Source organism: Rhododendron vialii, chromosome 3a (assembly GCF_030253575.1).
Source record: "Rhododendron vialii isolate Sample 1 chromosome 3a, ASM3025357v1".
In the NCBI taxonomy this organism is placed as follows: domain Eukaryota; kingdom Viridiplantae; phylum Streptophyta; class Magnoliopsida; order Ericales; family Ericaceae; genus Rhododendron; species Rhododendron vialii.
The window spans coordinates 1319851-1338155 of NC_080559.1; the positions used below are offsets into that span (position 1 = coordinate 1319851).

The 18305-nt window shown below is 39.5% G+C and overlaps 2 protein-coding genes and 1 pseudogene across 2 annotated transcripts; 2 read left to right on the plus strand and 1 right to left on the minus strand.

Annotated features, from left to right (window-relative positions):
* Positions 1–20: 20 nt before the first annotated feature.
* LOC131320798 (putative pentatricopeptide repeat-containing protein At3g13770, mitochondrial) lies at positions 21–4604 on the plus strand (annotated as a pseudogene).
* LOC131320799 (putative pentatricopeptide repeat-containing protein At5g37570) lies at positions 4244–7294 on the minus strand. The gene is made up of 2 exons (XM_058351659.1): positions 5461–7294; positions 4244–5373 (listed from the first exon to the last, which is right to left on the minus strand). The coding sequence occupies exon 1, from the start codon at positions 7217–7219 to the stop codon at positions 5531–5533; it is 1689 nt and encodes a 562-aa protein (XP_058207642.1). The 5' UTR covers positions 7220–7294; the 3' UTR covers positions 4244–5373; positions 5461–5530.
* Positions 7295–7854: 560 nt separating this feature from the next.
* Positions 7855–8564, plus strand: LOC131320803 (uncharacterized). The gene has a single exon (XM_058351665.1). It carries the CDS (start codon positions 7928–7930, stop codon positions 8285–8287), a length of 360 nt encoding a protein of 119 aa, XP_058207648.1. The 5' UTR covers positions 7855–7927; the 3' UTR covers positions 8288–8564.
* The last annotated feature ends 9741 nt before the right edge of the window (positions 8565–18305 follow it).

An 18305-nucleotide genomic window follows, 5' to 3' on the forward strand; every position in this document is an offset into this window, starting at 1 on the left:
AAGTAGTTCCTTTTGTCGCTTTTCGAGTTCATCTTTCATGCCAAAAACGTGATTGATCGGATACCAGCACATTCATGAACAAAACTCATTTTACTTAAACTCTAATCCGTTAATTTCCTTTTAAGAAAAAAATTGTTTCTCGGTGGCTAATCAATCCCTTTTTCGTTATGGATGACAAACTCCACGAGCTAAACAAAATTAACGGTTCCATTTGTGACTGGGAATGAACCTTTCTCCGTGGGATGGAACGGAGGAGGTGTTGTGCGGCATGGCACGGCACCGTGCTGTGCACATTCGGACCGTTGATCTCGGCAATCTATGGTTTGGATAAAAAAAGTAGGTACCATGGTGAGATAGGACTCATAGGAGGCATACCATAGCTCCGTGGCCTTGAAAATGCTCCGGAAACTGATGTTTCGTTTCTCTCAAGCCAAACGTAAATTTTCTTCAACAACCGTTAGTTTTACCCGCCAACCAACCCTCTCTTCCTTCCCTCCAAACCCAACAGATTTAAAAGCTCTACTCTCCAACGGCCAACTAGAAGACGCCCTATTAGAAATGGCCATTCAAGGTCTTGAAATTAAGTTCGAAGGCTACGATACAATCCTCAATGAGTGCGTAAACCGAAGGGCCATTCGAAGGTCAGAGAGTCCATTCCCACATGATCAAAACCCATTACCACCCACCTGTTTACCTCAGAACAAGGTTGGTTGTGTTCTATACAAAATGCGAGTGTTTGGGCGATGCAAGGAAAGTGTTTGATGAAATGCCCGACAGGAATGTGGTTTCTTGGACTGTGATTATCTCGGCTTATTCTCAGAGGGGGTATGCCTCCGAAGCTTTGAATCTTTTTCGACAGATGTTAAGATCAGGTACTTGGTTTGAAATTTTTAGGGCTTATTTTCTGCTTAGGTATGTGGAGTCAGACAGTGTAAATATTTGATCATGGGAAAAGCAACCCGCTTTTCCGATGCAAGTTTGATAATTAGAGGTCCCTTTGCCCATGGATGCTTGCAAAATTGTTTTATCTAAATAAGTATCACATTTCATTTCTGCTCGTGTAGACGACTAGCTTCGTTGAAGATAAAATTCTCCATTTAGTGAAGTGTTTAGAGGGGAAATTAGTTACTAGGAAGAGATATATTCCTCAGAACACATCATTGTTTAGCAACTAGTATAACGTAACAGAATTGTTTAATTAATGGTTTCAGTGTTGCATCAAATGTACTTAAGAATGTCGACTCTACTGGAAGGAATCCGTTCTATGTTGTAATGTAGAAGTAAACCTTTTACAACTCTTTAGGCCATGAAAAGTGGAAAATTTCCATTTCCATGAGCTTTGCAAATTTGAATACTCTAAGGCCATGTTTGATTTGGCGGGCTACTATGAGGGATCAGTGATCCCAAGCATTTTTCCCAAGTTTTTGTATGTCCCTTGTTTTGTGCGGTTGGTTGTCTAATTGCTCCATTCAAAGGCTTGAAATGCAGATCCAGGGGATTTGTAGTCGAATTCCATTTTTAATTCGGCCAGTCAAACAGGCCCTAAGTTCATATTCTATGCCTAAAGCCAGCAGGTGTAGTTTTTAGATGGCTAAGTTACGTTTGTCATAAGTTAAGACACCGGTGGTCACTTATCTGTATTAAACGTTGAAACCCTGTTCTAAACTGTTTGTCATTTAACTCTTGTAGGTTCAGAGCCAAATGCGTTCACTTTTGCGAGTGTCCTAACTTCGTGTAAGGGTGCTCTTCGAGTTGAATATGGCATGCAAATTCATTCTCTCATAGTTAAGAGTATGCTTGAATCACACATCTATGTTGGGAGCTCACTTCTTGACATGTATGCCAAATCTGGTAAAATCCATGAGGCCCGAGGAGTTTTTGAAGGCTTGCCAGAGAGGGATGTTGTTTCTTGTACTGCTATAATATCTGGTTATGCACAAATGGGTCTTGACGAAGAGGCCCTGGAACTGTTTCGCAGGTTACAAAGGGAAGGAATGACTTGCAACTATGTTACTTATGCAAGTGTTCTGACTGCATTATCTGGGCTTGCTGCCGTAGATCAGGGCAAGCAAATCCACAATCATGTCCTCCGCTCTGAGCTTCCATTCTATGTGGTTCTCCAAAATTCTCTTATTGATATGTACTCAAAATGTGGAAACCTCACTTACTCAAGAAGGATATTTGATAACATGTCTGAAAGAACTGTCATGTCTTGGAATGCAATGCTTGTGGGTTATAGTAAACATGGGAAGGGAAGGGAGGTAGTTGAGCTTTTTAAACTTTTGAGAGAACAAAATAAGGTGAAACCTGACACTGTAACATTTTTGGCTGTTTTATCCGGTTGCAGCCATGGAGGTATGGAAGACATAGGACTTGAATTCTTTGATGAGATGGTGAGTGGGAAAGATAGGGTCGAGCCAGAAATCGAGCATTATAGTTGTGTTGTAGATATTCTAGGGCGTTCTGGCAAAGTAGAAGAGGCTTTTGAATTTATCAAGCAAATGCCTTTTGAACCAACGGCTGCCATGTGGGGTTCACTTTTAGGTGCTTGTCGGGTTCACTTGAATGTTGACATTGGGGAATTAGTGGCTGAGAGGCTCATAGAAATGGAACCTGAAAATTCCGGAAATTATGTTTTACTTTCAAATCTTTATGCTTCTATGGGAAGATGGGAAGATGTGAGAAATGTAAGGGAGTTGATGAATGAGAAAGCTGTTATAAAGGAGCCTGGGAGAAGCTGGATTGAGCTCAACCAAACTCTTCATACTTTTCATGCTAGTGATCGAACCCATCCAAGAAAAGAAGAGGTGTTTGCAAAGGTGAAGGAATTACTAGTAAAGATCAAGCAAGCTGGTTATACACCTGATTTAAGTTGCGTGTTACACGATGTGGATGAGGAACAGAAGGAGAAGATACTCCTAGGCCACAGTGAAAAGCTGGCTTTGGCGTTTGGGCTTATTAACACTCCTCCAGGAAAGCCAGTTCAGGTTATGAAAAACCTACGGATTTGTGTTGATTGTCATAATTTCGCCAAGTTTGTATCAAAGGTTTATGGAAGAGAAGTGTCTCTGAGGGATAAAAATCGATTCCATCATATTATTGGAGGAATCTGCTCTTGCGGAGACTACTGGTGAACTTCAAACATTCTTTAGAGGCATTGCTACAATTTTGGGAATATCATAGGAATTTTGTGCATTGATTATGGAGGTAAGCGTGTGGATGAGATGAAAAGACAAGCAAATCTTTGAAACATGAATTTACTTTTGATGGTGTTCCACGTAACATAAGTGAAGATGGAAGCAACTTGGGTTTGTTTAGATGAGTGGGAGAAAAATCCACGGAAGTGAGCAACATTCTTCTGGGCCAATGGTTCTTAGTGGGTTATTCCCAAGCGACTGCTAAATAGAATGGGGGGAGGCACCCATCCAGTGTAGGTTGCCTCCAGTCCCGTCCAGCTTTGGCCAAGTGTACCGATGTTTGCAAACAAAAGCTAGCAGTGATCTGCAATGTGCGTTTTGGAAGCATGAAACTGGAACCTTGAGATGACCATTTGTCGGACTGAAGATGTTAAACCAAGTCTGAAGATGCTGGGTGGGGAGAGTTAAGACCAGTTGCGGTCAGTTAGTCACCAGTCCGACACAACAGGAAGCGCACCCCTTGTTTCAAAGAGGAGGACGGGTTATTCACATTTCTCAAATTAGTCCTCTTGATTGATTTTTTTTTATTGGATGAAGAGGAATACACTAACCATAAACAAAGGGACGTCTTTGAATAGGAAATAGAGTTGATCTGCAGGGTCATAGGCACAGTGTGCGAGTTGATCTGCCTGGCACACATTGGGAAAGTTCATAATTGTAAGTTTGTAACCATTTACTGATGCGGATAATGTTCAGCCGCCTTTTTTTTTTTGTTTCAAGGGACAAAGCCTTGGGGGGAGAGTGCACCACAAATCGAAAATCACTGCCCCTATTGGCTGAACAATTAAACATTCCAATCTTATGCGAGGTTTGCATCCAGCATTATGTTTTGATATTTGTCTTGATTCAAAAAGTCTGGAAACTTGAAGTTTTGGTTGCAGAGATGCAAACCTTATAGGAGTATATTTTTTAATGGTTTGTGGAAGAAGGAACTTGGCCATTGCCCCATAAGTTAATCACTGTAACTATAAAATGTTCATCCAGGTGGGAGTTTTCTGAGGACTTCAACTGTTTTTATCACAGGTAAGCTAGAAAAATATACCCCATTTTGTTTTTGGTAACTGATAGCTTTATCATAAAAACAACTGTCAAGAGGAAACACCTCATCTACAACAAAGCAAAAGCCTGTACATGGCTTCAATAAACAGTAGCAAGAAACATAAATCAACCTATTCAGAAAAACTACAATGGGAGATGTGCCATTTTTTTCAAGTTAAGGAAGACAGATATGTCGGCCTGACATTCCTACTTTGGGTAGCTTAAATTCTCACTTCAGATCTGATCTGGCAAACGACAGTTAGGGGATCTTAGAAGGCCCTTGAAAATTTTATTGTTCCTTTCTGGCAATCTGAAATAGGCCGTAGCAGCTAGAAAAAGAATTTCCGAATGCTGAGAGATCATTTCCCACAGTACCACAGCATTCAACAACCAGAGAGTTGGCCTTAATTAACAACCACCAAGTCCTAAAATTCTCTGATGCAAAAAACATGACAATTTGTATACCTTGGGACGTCATTGATACATTGACTTGGCAACCAAAACAAGTCCTGACACGGCGTTTCTTGGAACCGTGGCCAGCTTGTCTAGCGACCAATATTTACAAGCATGGATTGACAGAGGATTCACTTCCCTTGCATCAGGTGGCTTCTCATCAACACCTTCAGAGGATTTTGATGAAGGATTTTGAGCAACTTTCACACTTTTTTTAGTTTTTATTGGACATCTTTTCGGTAGTTGCTTTCCCAGGCACTTCATTGGGAATTATGCCTTTCTTTGGAATGTAATTAGATGCCTTCGTCGGCAACTTATATCTCCAATCAGATATAACTTTCCACAAGAACAGAACAGGCCTTCAGCAGAATTCTTTTTTATGAGCTTTACAGGAACTAAAAAAGGTCTTCCCACTTTCTCATCTTCGGCTGTCTGCGAATCATTTCATGGGATTTCAAGTCTTTAGATGCCCCTTCAAAATTGTTCACATCATCCACATAATGCATACCCATTTTTTCATAAACTTCAGAGAAGTCTGTGGTTGGTGTTGGACTCAGTTACAGATACGTCGGAATCTGGTTTAGCATATGATGCTCTAGACTTCTCTGTTGGGGTCAGAGTTTTGGCAGGCATTTTGTTGTGGCACTTAGCAATCTCTTCTGTCAGATCTTCCATCATTTTTTGCCTGAACAACAAGCAACATGAAGAATAATAAGAACCCTCTCAAATTAATCTCAATCTTTATAGGAACCACAACATACGACTTTCGAACCATGACCGTTGTTAAGAAAGGATTGCATGACATCGGTTAAAAAGGATTCCATGACATTCCGCTCTACGAACTATATCCAACTGCGACCAGGTATCTTCCTTATCCCTCTGTCGTCCATTTTATTCCTAACAACAGAAACATCCAACCACCGATCGGTTGCTGCATAGATGTCGGACAACAACACATAATTAGCAGCATTCAGAGGCTCAAGCTCAAAAAGCCGTGAAGCTATCTTCTTCCCTAGTTCGATATCACCATGCAGTTTACAAGCCCAAAGTAGTGCACCCCAAGTACCAGCATGAGGTTCCACAGGCATTGAATTCAGTAACTCATAAGCTGGTATTAACTTTCCCGACCGGCCGAGAAGATCCACCATACAAGCATAATGATCAGTGGAAGGAACCAAAGAGTACTCATTTATCATGGAATCAAACAATTGACAGCCCTCTTCAACCAGTCCTACACGACTACAAGCAGTAAGAACGACTGTGAAAGCCACATCATCAGGAGTATGGCCTTCTTTTATCATCCTATCGAAGAGGGAAACTGCCTGAGCGCCGCATCCATGAATAGACAAGCCATGCATCATAGAACAAAAAGAAATCAAGTTCCGTTCAGGCATCTCCTCAAACAACATTGTCGCTCTGCCCAAATTCCCACACTTGGCATTCATGTCTACAAGAGCAGAAACAACGTGAGCTCGCCGCAGGTCAAGTGAGCTTTGTTTGTTCACATAAGAATCAACCCATTTAGCCAGTTCCAAATTACCAATCTGAGAACAGGCAGACATCAAGTTTACTACTATGAACTCATCCGGCTTAACATTCCTCAACTGCATTTCAAGAAAAAGTTTAACAGCGTTGGTAGGCTGCCCATTTTGGGCATACCCCGATATCAAAGCTGACCAAGAAACAACGTCCCTATCCCGACACTGCTCGAACAAATCCCTAGCTGAAGCCATATCACCCGCCTTAGCATACCCATCGATCAATGCCGTGAAAGAAACCACATTCTTATCCGGCATCTCATCAAACAACTTCCTTGCATTCTTCAAATCACCCAACCTCACAAACCCACTAATCATTGCGTTCCAAGAAAACGCATTCTTCTTGGGCATTTCGTCGAAAACCTTCTTGGCCTCCCCAACATGTCCCACTTTAACATACCCAACAACCATAGAAGTCCAAGAAACCTCGTTCCTGTCAAACATTCCATCAAACACCTTGCGCGCGCACTCAATCTCCTTACACTTCCCGTATAAATCAACCAGACTCGACCCAACGTAAACGTCGAAGTCACAACCGTACTTCACAACCAATCCATGAATCCCAATCCCTTCCTTCAACGCCAGTGCTTTAGAACAGGCTTTAACCAGTGGAGGAAAAGTGTATTTATCGGGCACGGCGTCGACACCGTTGAGTCTCATGTTAAGAAAAGCGGAGAGAGAGAGTGGGAGAGGGGAGTGGCGGGAGTGGAATTTAATGAGGGTGTTGTAGAGGTAAATGCTGGGGCAGGAAACGCGGTCGAAGACGGTGGAGGCGTAGGAGGTGGTAGAGGGAGGAGGAGAGAGAGAAGTGAGGGCGGAGAGGAAGAGGGTGATGAGGAAGTGGTCTTGTTCGGAGCCTCTGCGGATGATTTGGGTGTGGACTTGTTCAAGGTTGCGGAGGGTTTCGCACAAGGAGATTAGAGATGGGATTGAGAGGGATGGAGGAGATGGTGAAGATGAAGAAGTGAGGTTGCAACGGTGGAGCAGAGTCATGTCATCTGCCGCGCTTTTTAAACTGCCCTCTGACTGAACTCTCTCATGTGAAATCTATACTGTTTGGATAGGGTGTTAGAGTTAGTGCGAAATACTCTGTATTTTAAAATTAATTTTTTTTTCAAACATTGAAATTAGTGTATGTGTTAAAGTTAGCATAAAGGTCCATACTCATAAGGCTATTCATATCTCAAGCCCTCAAAGTTTCGTTCATAAGGCTATTCATATCTCAAGCCCTCAAAGTTTCGTTCCTTGAGACTCAGCCCTTATCACCACTAGGGGAGGGGGATGAGCAACTAGTTTCGAAGTGGTTCTCGCTCTCTTGTAAAAGTTGAAACGGTGGAAGCGCGAGGGGTAAAGCGGGTTGGGTGGGAAAACAGGAAAGTGTAATGCGTAGTCACGTTTCTATGCAAGTGTGAAAGAAAAAGCAAAACATTGCGGTCAGAAGCACAAATGTTCGCGGCTATGAGCAAAAAATTGCAGATAGAAACACAAAAGTTTGCGCTCATGACTCAAATAGAACCGTGTTTGCGGTTAACGCTTTTCGTTTTCCTCCTTCCCGCAACAAGGAGTAAACGACACCGTTTGCCAACCTTCTAAAATGAACTAACTCAGATCCGAACAAACATATAGACACAAACGCATCACACCACTCGATCCCCTCTCTCTCCACTCGCCAGTAGCAGCGCAGGTCTCCAACCAAACCAAATGCCGTCGCCGAAACCCTTCGCGACAGCCGCCGGTATGCTCCGCGCCCGCCTGACCCCCTCCATCCGCACCCGCGGCGGCCACGACCACGGCCCGAGCCGCTGGACCTCCCCGGGCCACCAGGACCGGCCCAACGGCTACCTCTTCAACCGCGTCCCGCCGCCGCCCGGGCAACCGAGGCAGTGGGAGGACTGGGAGCTCCCTTGCTACCTGACCAGCTTTCTCACCATCGTCATCCTCGGCGTCGGGCTCAACGCCAAGCCCGATCTCACTATAGAGACCTGGGCCCACCACAAAGCCCTCGAGCGCCTCGAACAGGCCCAGCAGTTGGCTGCCTCCGCCGTTGATGATGCCGAATAGTCGCCCCGATCGTATCGGTACGGGTTTTAGTTTGTCCCTCCTTTGGCCGGTCTATGTCGAATTAGGGCTTTTTTTTGGCAATGATGTGTTGATATGGGGTTTGTGGTGGTTGACTGGTTGTAGTTGAAATAAGGTATCAACTCTTGAACTCAGATTTACCTTTTATTACTGTCTGAAAAGGCTAAGTTACAGCGATTTTAGCTGTTAATTTTGATTTTCGCCGTGATAATCTTCCTGGAGACTATTGTCTTAATTATATGATTTTGTGCAACTTAAATTCTCTTAGTCTATCAGTAGATTAAGTAGAGATGCTATGGATCTATCCTCTTACTTGGTGCCTCAATGATTACGATGGAGATTTCATTGTGGAGCTTATAAATCATATTTTTTCTTGTTGCAAATTTCTATGAGATTATTGATAGCAGATGTTTAGAAATAATTCTTGAATTTCATGTTTTGATTAGCTGTTAGCCTGTTAAAATTAAGTGGATTCAACGACTAGTTTTCTTCGACTTCAGATGAGGAGCAATAATGCACCATGGAGATCGTTGGTAATGTTACAAGTTTTCGGTTTAGCCTTGTTGTAACTGCTAAGAAGGGCGAAACAAACGCAAGACACATTTATACTAGTCAAATCAAGAATTGCATCGGGCGTCAAAATTACCTTTGAATCGTTACGGTTGCCAAATATACATAAAAATAATAATTTTTAGCATATTAGAGACACATTATTATGAACAATTCAACAAAACAACTTGCTTTGAATGACAAGCACATGTGGAATGGGTAAGACACTTGTCTCTTTAAGAGAAACCCTCATCCTGTACAAGATTCACGACTTCATAAGTTTGAGTAATAACATCTATTTTTTGTACCAAGACTATAGTGATTGGATACCCTATACTGTGAATAGTTATGTGTACAAAACTCTACTAGTGTCTAAAAAGACCATTCAAAAAGTAAAGGTTATGACTTATGAGAAAGACTAGAAAAAGTAAAACCGTTTGTATTTTTTCATTCTTCAATCTTCATCAAATGCACGACAATGACAACCCTTACAATTATCTGAAAGAGCCCACAATACTCAAATCACTACTTTTTTTGGATACATCATTTTTGATGACTTCGAGATATTACATTTGTTGGAGAAACGTTAAGTAAATGTAACAGATGTTTGGTTTATGGTGTACCGAACTGAGTCTTACAATATGCATTGTTAATCGCATTGCTTAACTTCAATTCTTGCTTCCATCAATTCAATCCATAGTTTTGAATTGATTGCTTGGTGTATCTAACCTATTCGCATGATACTATCATTCATTCTTTTCAGAGGTTGACCGCAGCTACTTGATCCTATTCATGTTTCATTGACTTTTATATGGGTGGTCTAGTTTTGTAATTTTCCAGGTTTTTTTCTGTATGAGCTATAGTTTAGACCTGAAAAAGGATTTTTTAGGTTGTAGTTTGGTGTATGAATCGACACAAACATTTGCAAATTACCTTATGGAAGATTGTTAGCCTTTTCACTCAAGATCCTGCCCTAATGTGGCTTCATATGGTATCCCAGTCAACACGATAGTTGAACTCTTCTCTCAGCCCTATAAGAAGTCCATTTACACTTTGTACTTTGTAGCTTCTCCAACTTCTTGTTCACAAAAATGGGGATGGTGTTGTGGACCAAGATAAAGTAAGTCAGGATGTTCACCACTCTATCAGAGTCATCTACCCCTCTTCCCCTGGCAACGTGGATCCCGACCCTAGGCAAGTATTGCTTCTTTCAATTGCCAGCCTCTAAAACCTTTCCACCACATTGGACAAAACTATGTTGGGCTAATAGGAAGAGTTCAAAAGACAGATTTCAGAGGTGGAACCATACTGAAAGTAGTTTAATTGATGTTAATCAATGCCAAATTTGATTGCATTTTGGGCTTAGATTGTAAGTCCCTTTAGCATGATCTGAAAAGGTGAATTATTAAAAATTGATAAAAATTAAATTCCTAAACTCCATATGCTAAGGTAGTGCACTTGTAAATAACACTTGCATAGCAATATTTTGTGTATTTTAATATGCTCTAAATAATTAGTCGAGTTGGTCAAGGAAATAGCATTGAAGATGCATAAGCATCCTCTGTAACCTTGTGGTACTAAATGAAGGAAAAATTAAAATCCATTTCCATCAAATTCCTCAGAGCTCATATCTAGAAGCAAAATTCCATGGTCTACCCCACTCATCCGAAGGAGTTCCTATTCTACCTGTTTTCGTTGTGATTTTTAAGTATATTCAAGCTTCTTATGTTAGCAGCAGGAAACCAGCTGTCCTTTTAAGCTTTATTTCCGGGCTCATCTCTTCTTTTGGTTCATTACACTTTGTTTGGTTTGAGTTTTGAGGTAGCTTTTTTTTTTTTTTGGGGGGGGGGGGGGGGGGGGTGGAGAGAGAGAGAGACTTAATGGCGACCGTGCATAGAAAGAAAGATTGATTCTAGAGGCTCAAAGCAAACACAGTCTAGTAGGTGTTTGGCTTTTAGCTTTGAATGATATCGTGCATCCTATTATTTTTTGTCAAAAACATGTGTTTGCTGAAGTTATCGCTTGTAAAAGCTCCCGTAATTTTTTTGGCATGTATTCTCGAATTTAAATTGTGCATCATATTATTTTTCGTCAAAAACATGTGTTTGCTGAAGTTATCACTTGTAAAAGCTCCCATATTTTTTTGGCATGTATTCTCGAATTTAAATTTGGATTTCCGGAGCATTGCCATCGTGGATGCTTTGCTATTATTAGCTAGACAACACAAATTGGTGTTGCTAACTGCAATATCCTGCCTTAAACAAAGATCTTTCTAGTTTCCCCCATGTAGCATACGTTGAAGTACCAAATGTTCAAAGTTGGGTTCTTGAGTCATGACACTACCGCTAAATGAATTTTTATATGGCCACTTAAGTTGGTACTTATTCGTGTTGTAAGGCTTCATTTGATGAGAATGACCAGATGATTGAATTTTTCAGTCGTGTGGGTTTATATTCCTGCCACTGTGACATAGGCTCTCAGTTTTCAATTCCACTTATCAGAAATGCCCTTCCTGACTGTAGCCATTTCCCTTGTGCAAATACAACAATAATTGTGTCATAGTTTTCATACAAGTACTCCTTATCATTTTGCATTCACTCCTCCTGTATGTTACCTTAGCTGCTAGATATGACATCAGTAGCCTCTGGATAGAAACCATGGTGAGTTTAGCTTTTGCTTATCAGAGTACGGTATTTAGGGTTAGAGCCGATTAGTGCTTGATATTTTGCGGAGGAAATGGATGAAATCTCCATATCTAATTTTGATCTTAGTGTAGCTTAGCAGCGATAGAACTAGCGCAGCTTTAGACAGAAAGAAGGGCCCCAGCTGTATTCAACTCTATGTTTAGTACGGAAATTGCTTTGAGAATTGAGTGATTGCTAGGTTGCGATGGGCTATCTATGCTATAGGCAGAATGTGAGTTTACGTTATCCTTGGTAAGGTTTGCATATCTGGTTTTGTCTTTGTGTTCTATTGTTTCTTCTTCTCTTTCTCGATGTTTTATACTTTCCCTCACGAAATCCATGAATGTCAATTAGGATATAGCCTTCCATTTGTCATTACAAGTGATGATGAAACCTCAATGCTGATGTTTGCCATATGGCCTCTTTTCGCATCGACTGATTCTGACGTTACCTTTCTACAAGGGACCACGCCGAAGTTGGTGATCGAGATTTGAGGTTCTGTGCTATTGTAACCCTACTACTTATCTTCATTTCCCCACTCCTTTTTGAAAGAAGGATTAAACCCAGTTTGGCATAAGAAAAAAGAACTCCATAGATAGATAAATGTCAATACATGAGTGTTAATATTACAGCCCCGACGAGCCAAAGCCAACCAAACTAAGAGAGTACAAGTTAAAAATCAGAGTACAACAAGCATAAACAAGGAAAGCAACTCCCAAAGCAAAAGATCCACTTGAGAAGACTATCCGTTGTCAAAGGGATAGGATATATCGGCTTCCGAGTGACTGATTCTGAAGAGCCTGATTCTGAAGAGGAAGAAGACCTCTTTGTAGAAATAGGTGACTGCTGCTGAATGGCAGTGCTTAAGGAGAGGTTGGTGGTAGCCTCCCCAGGGCTTATAGACTGAGAATCAAAGACCATAGGAGCATCATCTCCATTAAAATCTGGAGCTGCACATCTAAAAACCTCGGTGATGGAGGATTGTTTGGGGATTGGTTCAGGGGTTGTCAGAGCTAGTGAAGTGGCAGATTGTGGAGGGTTTGTGTTGTTGGTAAGGAGAAGATGGGAGTTTTTGGCTTTGGTTTCAGAGGTGCTATTTGCATGTGGGCTAAAAGGGTGGGTTGGAGAGGGTTGGGCTTCTGCATTCGAAGGAGCTGAAGGGGAAATGAGCATTTGTGGTGAGGTGTTAAATAATCTTGATAAACTTACAGTAGCCCCAACGATTCATTTCACCTGATGTTTTTGCGAACTTTGGATTCGACAGTCCCTCTAGAATTACATTTTCCTTTTAAGATTGCATTTCAAAAATAGTAAAAAAAAAGTACATATTCATAATTTCATACTGCACTTTTAACTACTTAATAAAAAATTCAGGTGCATATCAATTTTTTATTTTTTTTAATTCGTCAATGTGAAAGTAACGGATATTATTCAGATTCTCTTTCTTTTTTGGGACGTGATTAGATTGTGTTTTAAAAAATTGTCGGGTCAATGTAATGGTATTTTCGTCCATATGTATGCTTTCTTAGCTGGCAACTTATGGATATGTTTCCCTTTCCACCTGTGTTTAGAATTATTGTCCCCACTCATACTATTTGGGTGATTTGTGCGTGTGAGAGAGAGAGAAAGCGACGGACTGATTTGCGAATAAGTTCGGGTGACCATTGTAGTTGTAGTTACGCTTTGGATGTATCTTACACTTCAACTAATGTTTTTTTTTTTTTTTTTAGAAATTTTAAAATTATATATATGTTCGCCGGTCCGACGTCTTTTTAAAAAATTGAACACCTGCCCATCCTAGACTTCTGTGAAATAAAATTGATGATCGCTGGGTTAAGATTTTTGTTCATCAAATTTTGAAGTAACGAAATGACCCTAGCATTCATTTTTACTAGCATTTTCTTTGACAATACACTATTGTTCTTTTTCAAAATGGATGTCAATAGAATCTCAAGGGGTAGTGCAGTTGGTTGATCAGTCAGGACTAAGGGGCTTACCATTCCGAGATCTCAGGTTCGACTCTCTTGCGCTGAGAAAAGTTCTCGGGGCCACTCCATGCGTAAAAACCCGTTGGGTTGGCAAAGCCTGGTGAGGGGTTGAAGAGATCAGTCCTGTCGTGCGCGCAAGCTGGCTCGAAGACAACTCTTTATTACAAAAAAATGGATGTCAATGAACAAGATTATGGCCAATTTTAAGGATATATAACCATGTTTTGGAGAGAGAGAGGGAGAGAGAGAGAGAGAGAAAGAGGGGGGCCACTCCATGCGTAAAAACCCGTTGGGTTGGCAAAGGCTGGTGAGGGGTTGAAGAGATCATCCTGTCGTGCGCGCAAGCTGGCTCGAAGACCACTCTTTATTACAAAAAAATGGATGTCAATGAACAAGATTATGGCCAATTTTAAAGATATATAACCACGTTTTGGAGAGAGAGAGAGAGAGAGAGAGAGAGAGAGAGAGAGAGAGAGAGAGAGAGAGAGAGAGAGATATTCCCTTTGAAAGTTCTGGATCCGATAGAACATATGTGTATTTATGCCCACAAATCATTGTGCACCAGAATCATTATCGTGGTTACGTATTACTCCTACTAGTAAAAATCTAAAATATGCTTAGCTGGGGGAATGTCTATCCATGTGCTTTAAATGATTTTGGAATATCTATCCCTTAATATTACAATTGGAATGTGGAATTGAGCCCCAATATTAATTGGGATGAGCGTAAACTGACTCGGATAACTGTGAGTTATCGTAAAACTGGTGCCACAGATGCTTTAACTAAGTTAATGATTATGAAATGATTTAAAAAATCAGTGTAATATCACGTAATTGTTGACAACAAAATGAAATCAAATCATTTTAAGAGGTTTATTCTTTAATTTTTTGAAAATTAAAAATACGTTTCATAAAAACTCGGAGAATATAACCTACCATTTTAAGATCGTCCTAAAAAAATTCTTCCTTAAGTGTGTGTGGCTCTCTTTGGAGTTTCAATTCTGATTATGTCCCTGATTATATTCAATCTTAAATAAGAGTACTGCACTTATTAACGGACATAGTTAGCCGGCGTGGATGGTTTGCTTCTGAATGAACCAGAAAAGAGAATAGTCGATACATGTGTGCTCGTAAACTGGTTCGGACACTCTAACGTTTGAAAAGCAAAAACAATGAGAAAAATGACATAGTTAGGGGGTGTTTTCACTAACAAAAAACGCTAAAAACTTAACGCATTTTACCATCTTGCTTCTACTAACAAAAAAAGTTTCAACATTTTACTATTTCGTTTCCACTAACAAAAAATTTGTTAACAAAAATTCATTTTGTTACAGTAACTCTACTCACAAACTAATCGACTTATTCACTACCGGAAATAACTTGACATTTCTCAATAATTTATTCTACCGAAAACATTTAACAACTTTTCAACCACAAATAAAAATTTACAAATTTTTCACTGCCGGAAACACCCCCTTAGCCACCATCCAAATCAGGGGTGGTTGTGTCCAGATTTTCACTTTTTTGAAGGTGTAAAGTACTTCGATCAACTCATTGTCGATGGTTGAGTCGTGTGTACAAAGCTGGACAAGCCGAATAACTGCTTTTCTTTAGTAATCATTCATGGAGTAGCAATTGAAGACTAATAAAGGTGCTTAAATTCCCTAAAGTCTTACTCCAATGTTGTTACTTCTGGTTAGTGAATGATTTAAATTGCTTTGGTAATAATGAAGGCCTCTGATTAAAAAACAGAGGAAAGGCTGAAAGGTGAAGAGGAAGGGTACATATATAATACTAGTATATTCTAGCCTTGTCATTATCGTGCAATTTCATGTGATATTTATTTTTATAGCTTACATTTTGTTTTCGTTGTGCATTTGCACGTTTAACAACCGGGTTTCTGGGCCTTTTTATTTGCACATCAACTTATCAGAAAATTTTAAATAATTAAGGATCGGCCTGAGTTTTATTTATTTATTTATTTTGATCGGCAAAAACGCCCAAAGGGCGCCTGAGTTTCATTTGGTCCCAAGAATTTTCGCCAGTTATTTGAGTCAAACCTAAAAGATTGAGAGGGCTACGTCCCTTACTTGCGCCATGCTTTCCATTCGATCAATTTCGGGTTGTTTTTGTGCGCATTAAAAATAAAGATGAAGGATTCTTTTGAAATAAAGAGATGATCTCGAAGGAATATAATTCGTCGAACTATTATTACTGATTTTCAATTGAAGCATGTATATGGTGAGAAACGATAGGGAAAAAAAAAAATTTCCCGTCCTAGATTGTTTGTCTATTTTAAATTGTTTCGTTAATTGAATAAAATAAATTGTTGTCAAGCATAACTTTCAATTGTATGCAACCCCAAACAAAAAAAAAAACTTAGTTGGAGCAAAAAATTAAAAACCATGGCCATATTTTATCTTTCAAATTTAAAATAAGTACTTATTTTTTGAGTTACAGGTGATATATTGTAAGAGAATGATGTGTTTCGTAAATCAAAAAATAAATACTTAAAAATTAAGAAACTTAGCGAAATAGAAATATAACATACCTTCGCATTAGAAGAGGCCTGTACATGATTCCATCCTCCTGTCGGTGGTGCTTGACACCATACAAACCACGCATTAACTTTGACCTGCCCCACCATCAAGATTGTCCACCAACTAATATTATGTTTAGAGCATAAAAATGATCGGAGAGCAATTTTGTTCATCCTTACCAGGTGAGAATAACTTTACCCACATTCAATATGATACATTGTGGGTTCCCATTTGATAATCAGAACAACTTATTTTGTGTGAATTGATTTGTTAGGAGACCAAGTAAATAATTCAGGTCAATTGGATAACGAGAACGCCAAACCCATTGCAGTGCAGTTGTTGTGAGGCATTGCTTCCCCAGTGGATGTGTAAGTTCAAGTCCCGCAGGTGTTGTGTTTGGGGTTCAGGGCTATAGATAGTCTCTGGACTTCATGTGGACTAATCTGCTAACTTACTAACTTTTTCCGCTGATGTGTACCGTATGACAAAAAAAAATAACGAGAACGATATTAATAATGATGAAAAAGGAATTTTATTACCAACTTTTGCGTTTGAAGGAGATTTATTCCAATAGAAGTTTGCCTGAGTTGTATTGCCTGGATAATTACTAGTACAGTAGTAATTACGCAACTACTCGTAAATAGAATATGTCTTTCTACTTGCGGTGGAAAATCTCACTTTTTCACCATCGTTTTTTCGGTCCTGCCTTGTGTTTAATGTTGGTCTGAACAGTTCATTTTGTAGACCCAACATAATAGTGTATCCATGCAAAAAATAAATTTGATCGGATATTGATAGAAGTATCAAAAATTGAATTTTGCTTTGTAAAATGAATAATATATCTTTATTATTATTGACAGAAATTAGATCGTCCATTTTATAAACCAAAATTTAAATTTTGACATGTCTATCGACTTTCAATGAAGTTGATTTTTTGCATGACAACACTATACTACGGGTCTTATAATATAAACGATTCAAATTACAAATAATAGACGCTCGATGGGGCCCATAATGAACGGCAGTGAAAAAGTGGAGTTTTAGGAATAGAATTTATTCCCCATCTCCAATACTCAACTCTACCAACCTCTTCCACTTCCACGTGATGTAGGGGGAAAAAAATGATACTACTTTTTACTTGTTAAAAACAAAAAACTTGAATGGAAAAGTTAAAACACTTGTCCTATATATATGCTTAATTCGGCCAGATTTCCCCTAAACTTTTTTGTTGGGTGTTTTTCGATATTTTTTACTTTTTTTAATTTTTGTTTAAATCAAATAAATGGGGGCTGTCACCAAAATGCATTCTACTAGTAATAATGATTTGTTATCTTGATTTACCTACCTTCAATAAATCGAATAAATGGTCTCATCTTATGTTCTTATTTTTCATTTTCTCATTTCGTTTCTTACGAACTCAAAATTCAATCTTTTTTTTTTTCTTCCTGAAATGATACAAAGAGACTCAAACTTCTCAACTTCAAACTTCAAAGGTAACATTTGCATATAAAAGAGTAAGAAATCAATAATTTCAAACACCCTCTTTAAACAGTTGCCCGCTATTGGGGTTTTCTGCATCTAAAATTATGATTCCCTCTATTATACAACTTTAGCCTCTCTTTTTTCCTCAAATCTTTCTATTTTTTTAATTAGACACTTTGGTAGTATAATCTGTTTTCAAACTTTTCGCACTAATATAAAATTTTCCAATCATTCTTCAAAAAAGAAATGCTATGTGCAAAGAAAGTCATTAATGACCGGTCATAAATAGTGTATTTCAGGTCATTTTCGGGTAAAATTTCTTTGTATCTAGCATCTCTTTCTTCAAAGTCGTATTTTTTTGGAGTGGGAAATGGGAATAGTAGTTTGGGTGGGGGCACATGAATCTTGTAGGGCGGATCCCTGCAGGACAAATCTCAGTAGTCCGTGAGTGTTTTTAACGGTTCGAAAAAGTTTGATTTGAATTCGGACTATTGAAAATACTTACAAATGGCTGTGATATGCCTTACACACATTATAGTGCACCCTGTACCAGAGGGTTTTCGAATTTGGTGGTCAAGGGGAAGGTGCGTGGTCAAAATCACAGTCGAGCATGGCACCACCAAACCAACGGTTTTTAAAGGAGTAGCAGTTTTTTACGCCTACTTGTTTAGTGTTAAAATTACGTAAGCAACGATGGCACGGCGGTTGATTAGGCAAATACTCCTAACAGCAACCCATTAATGACGCGTAAAGTAACC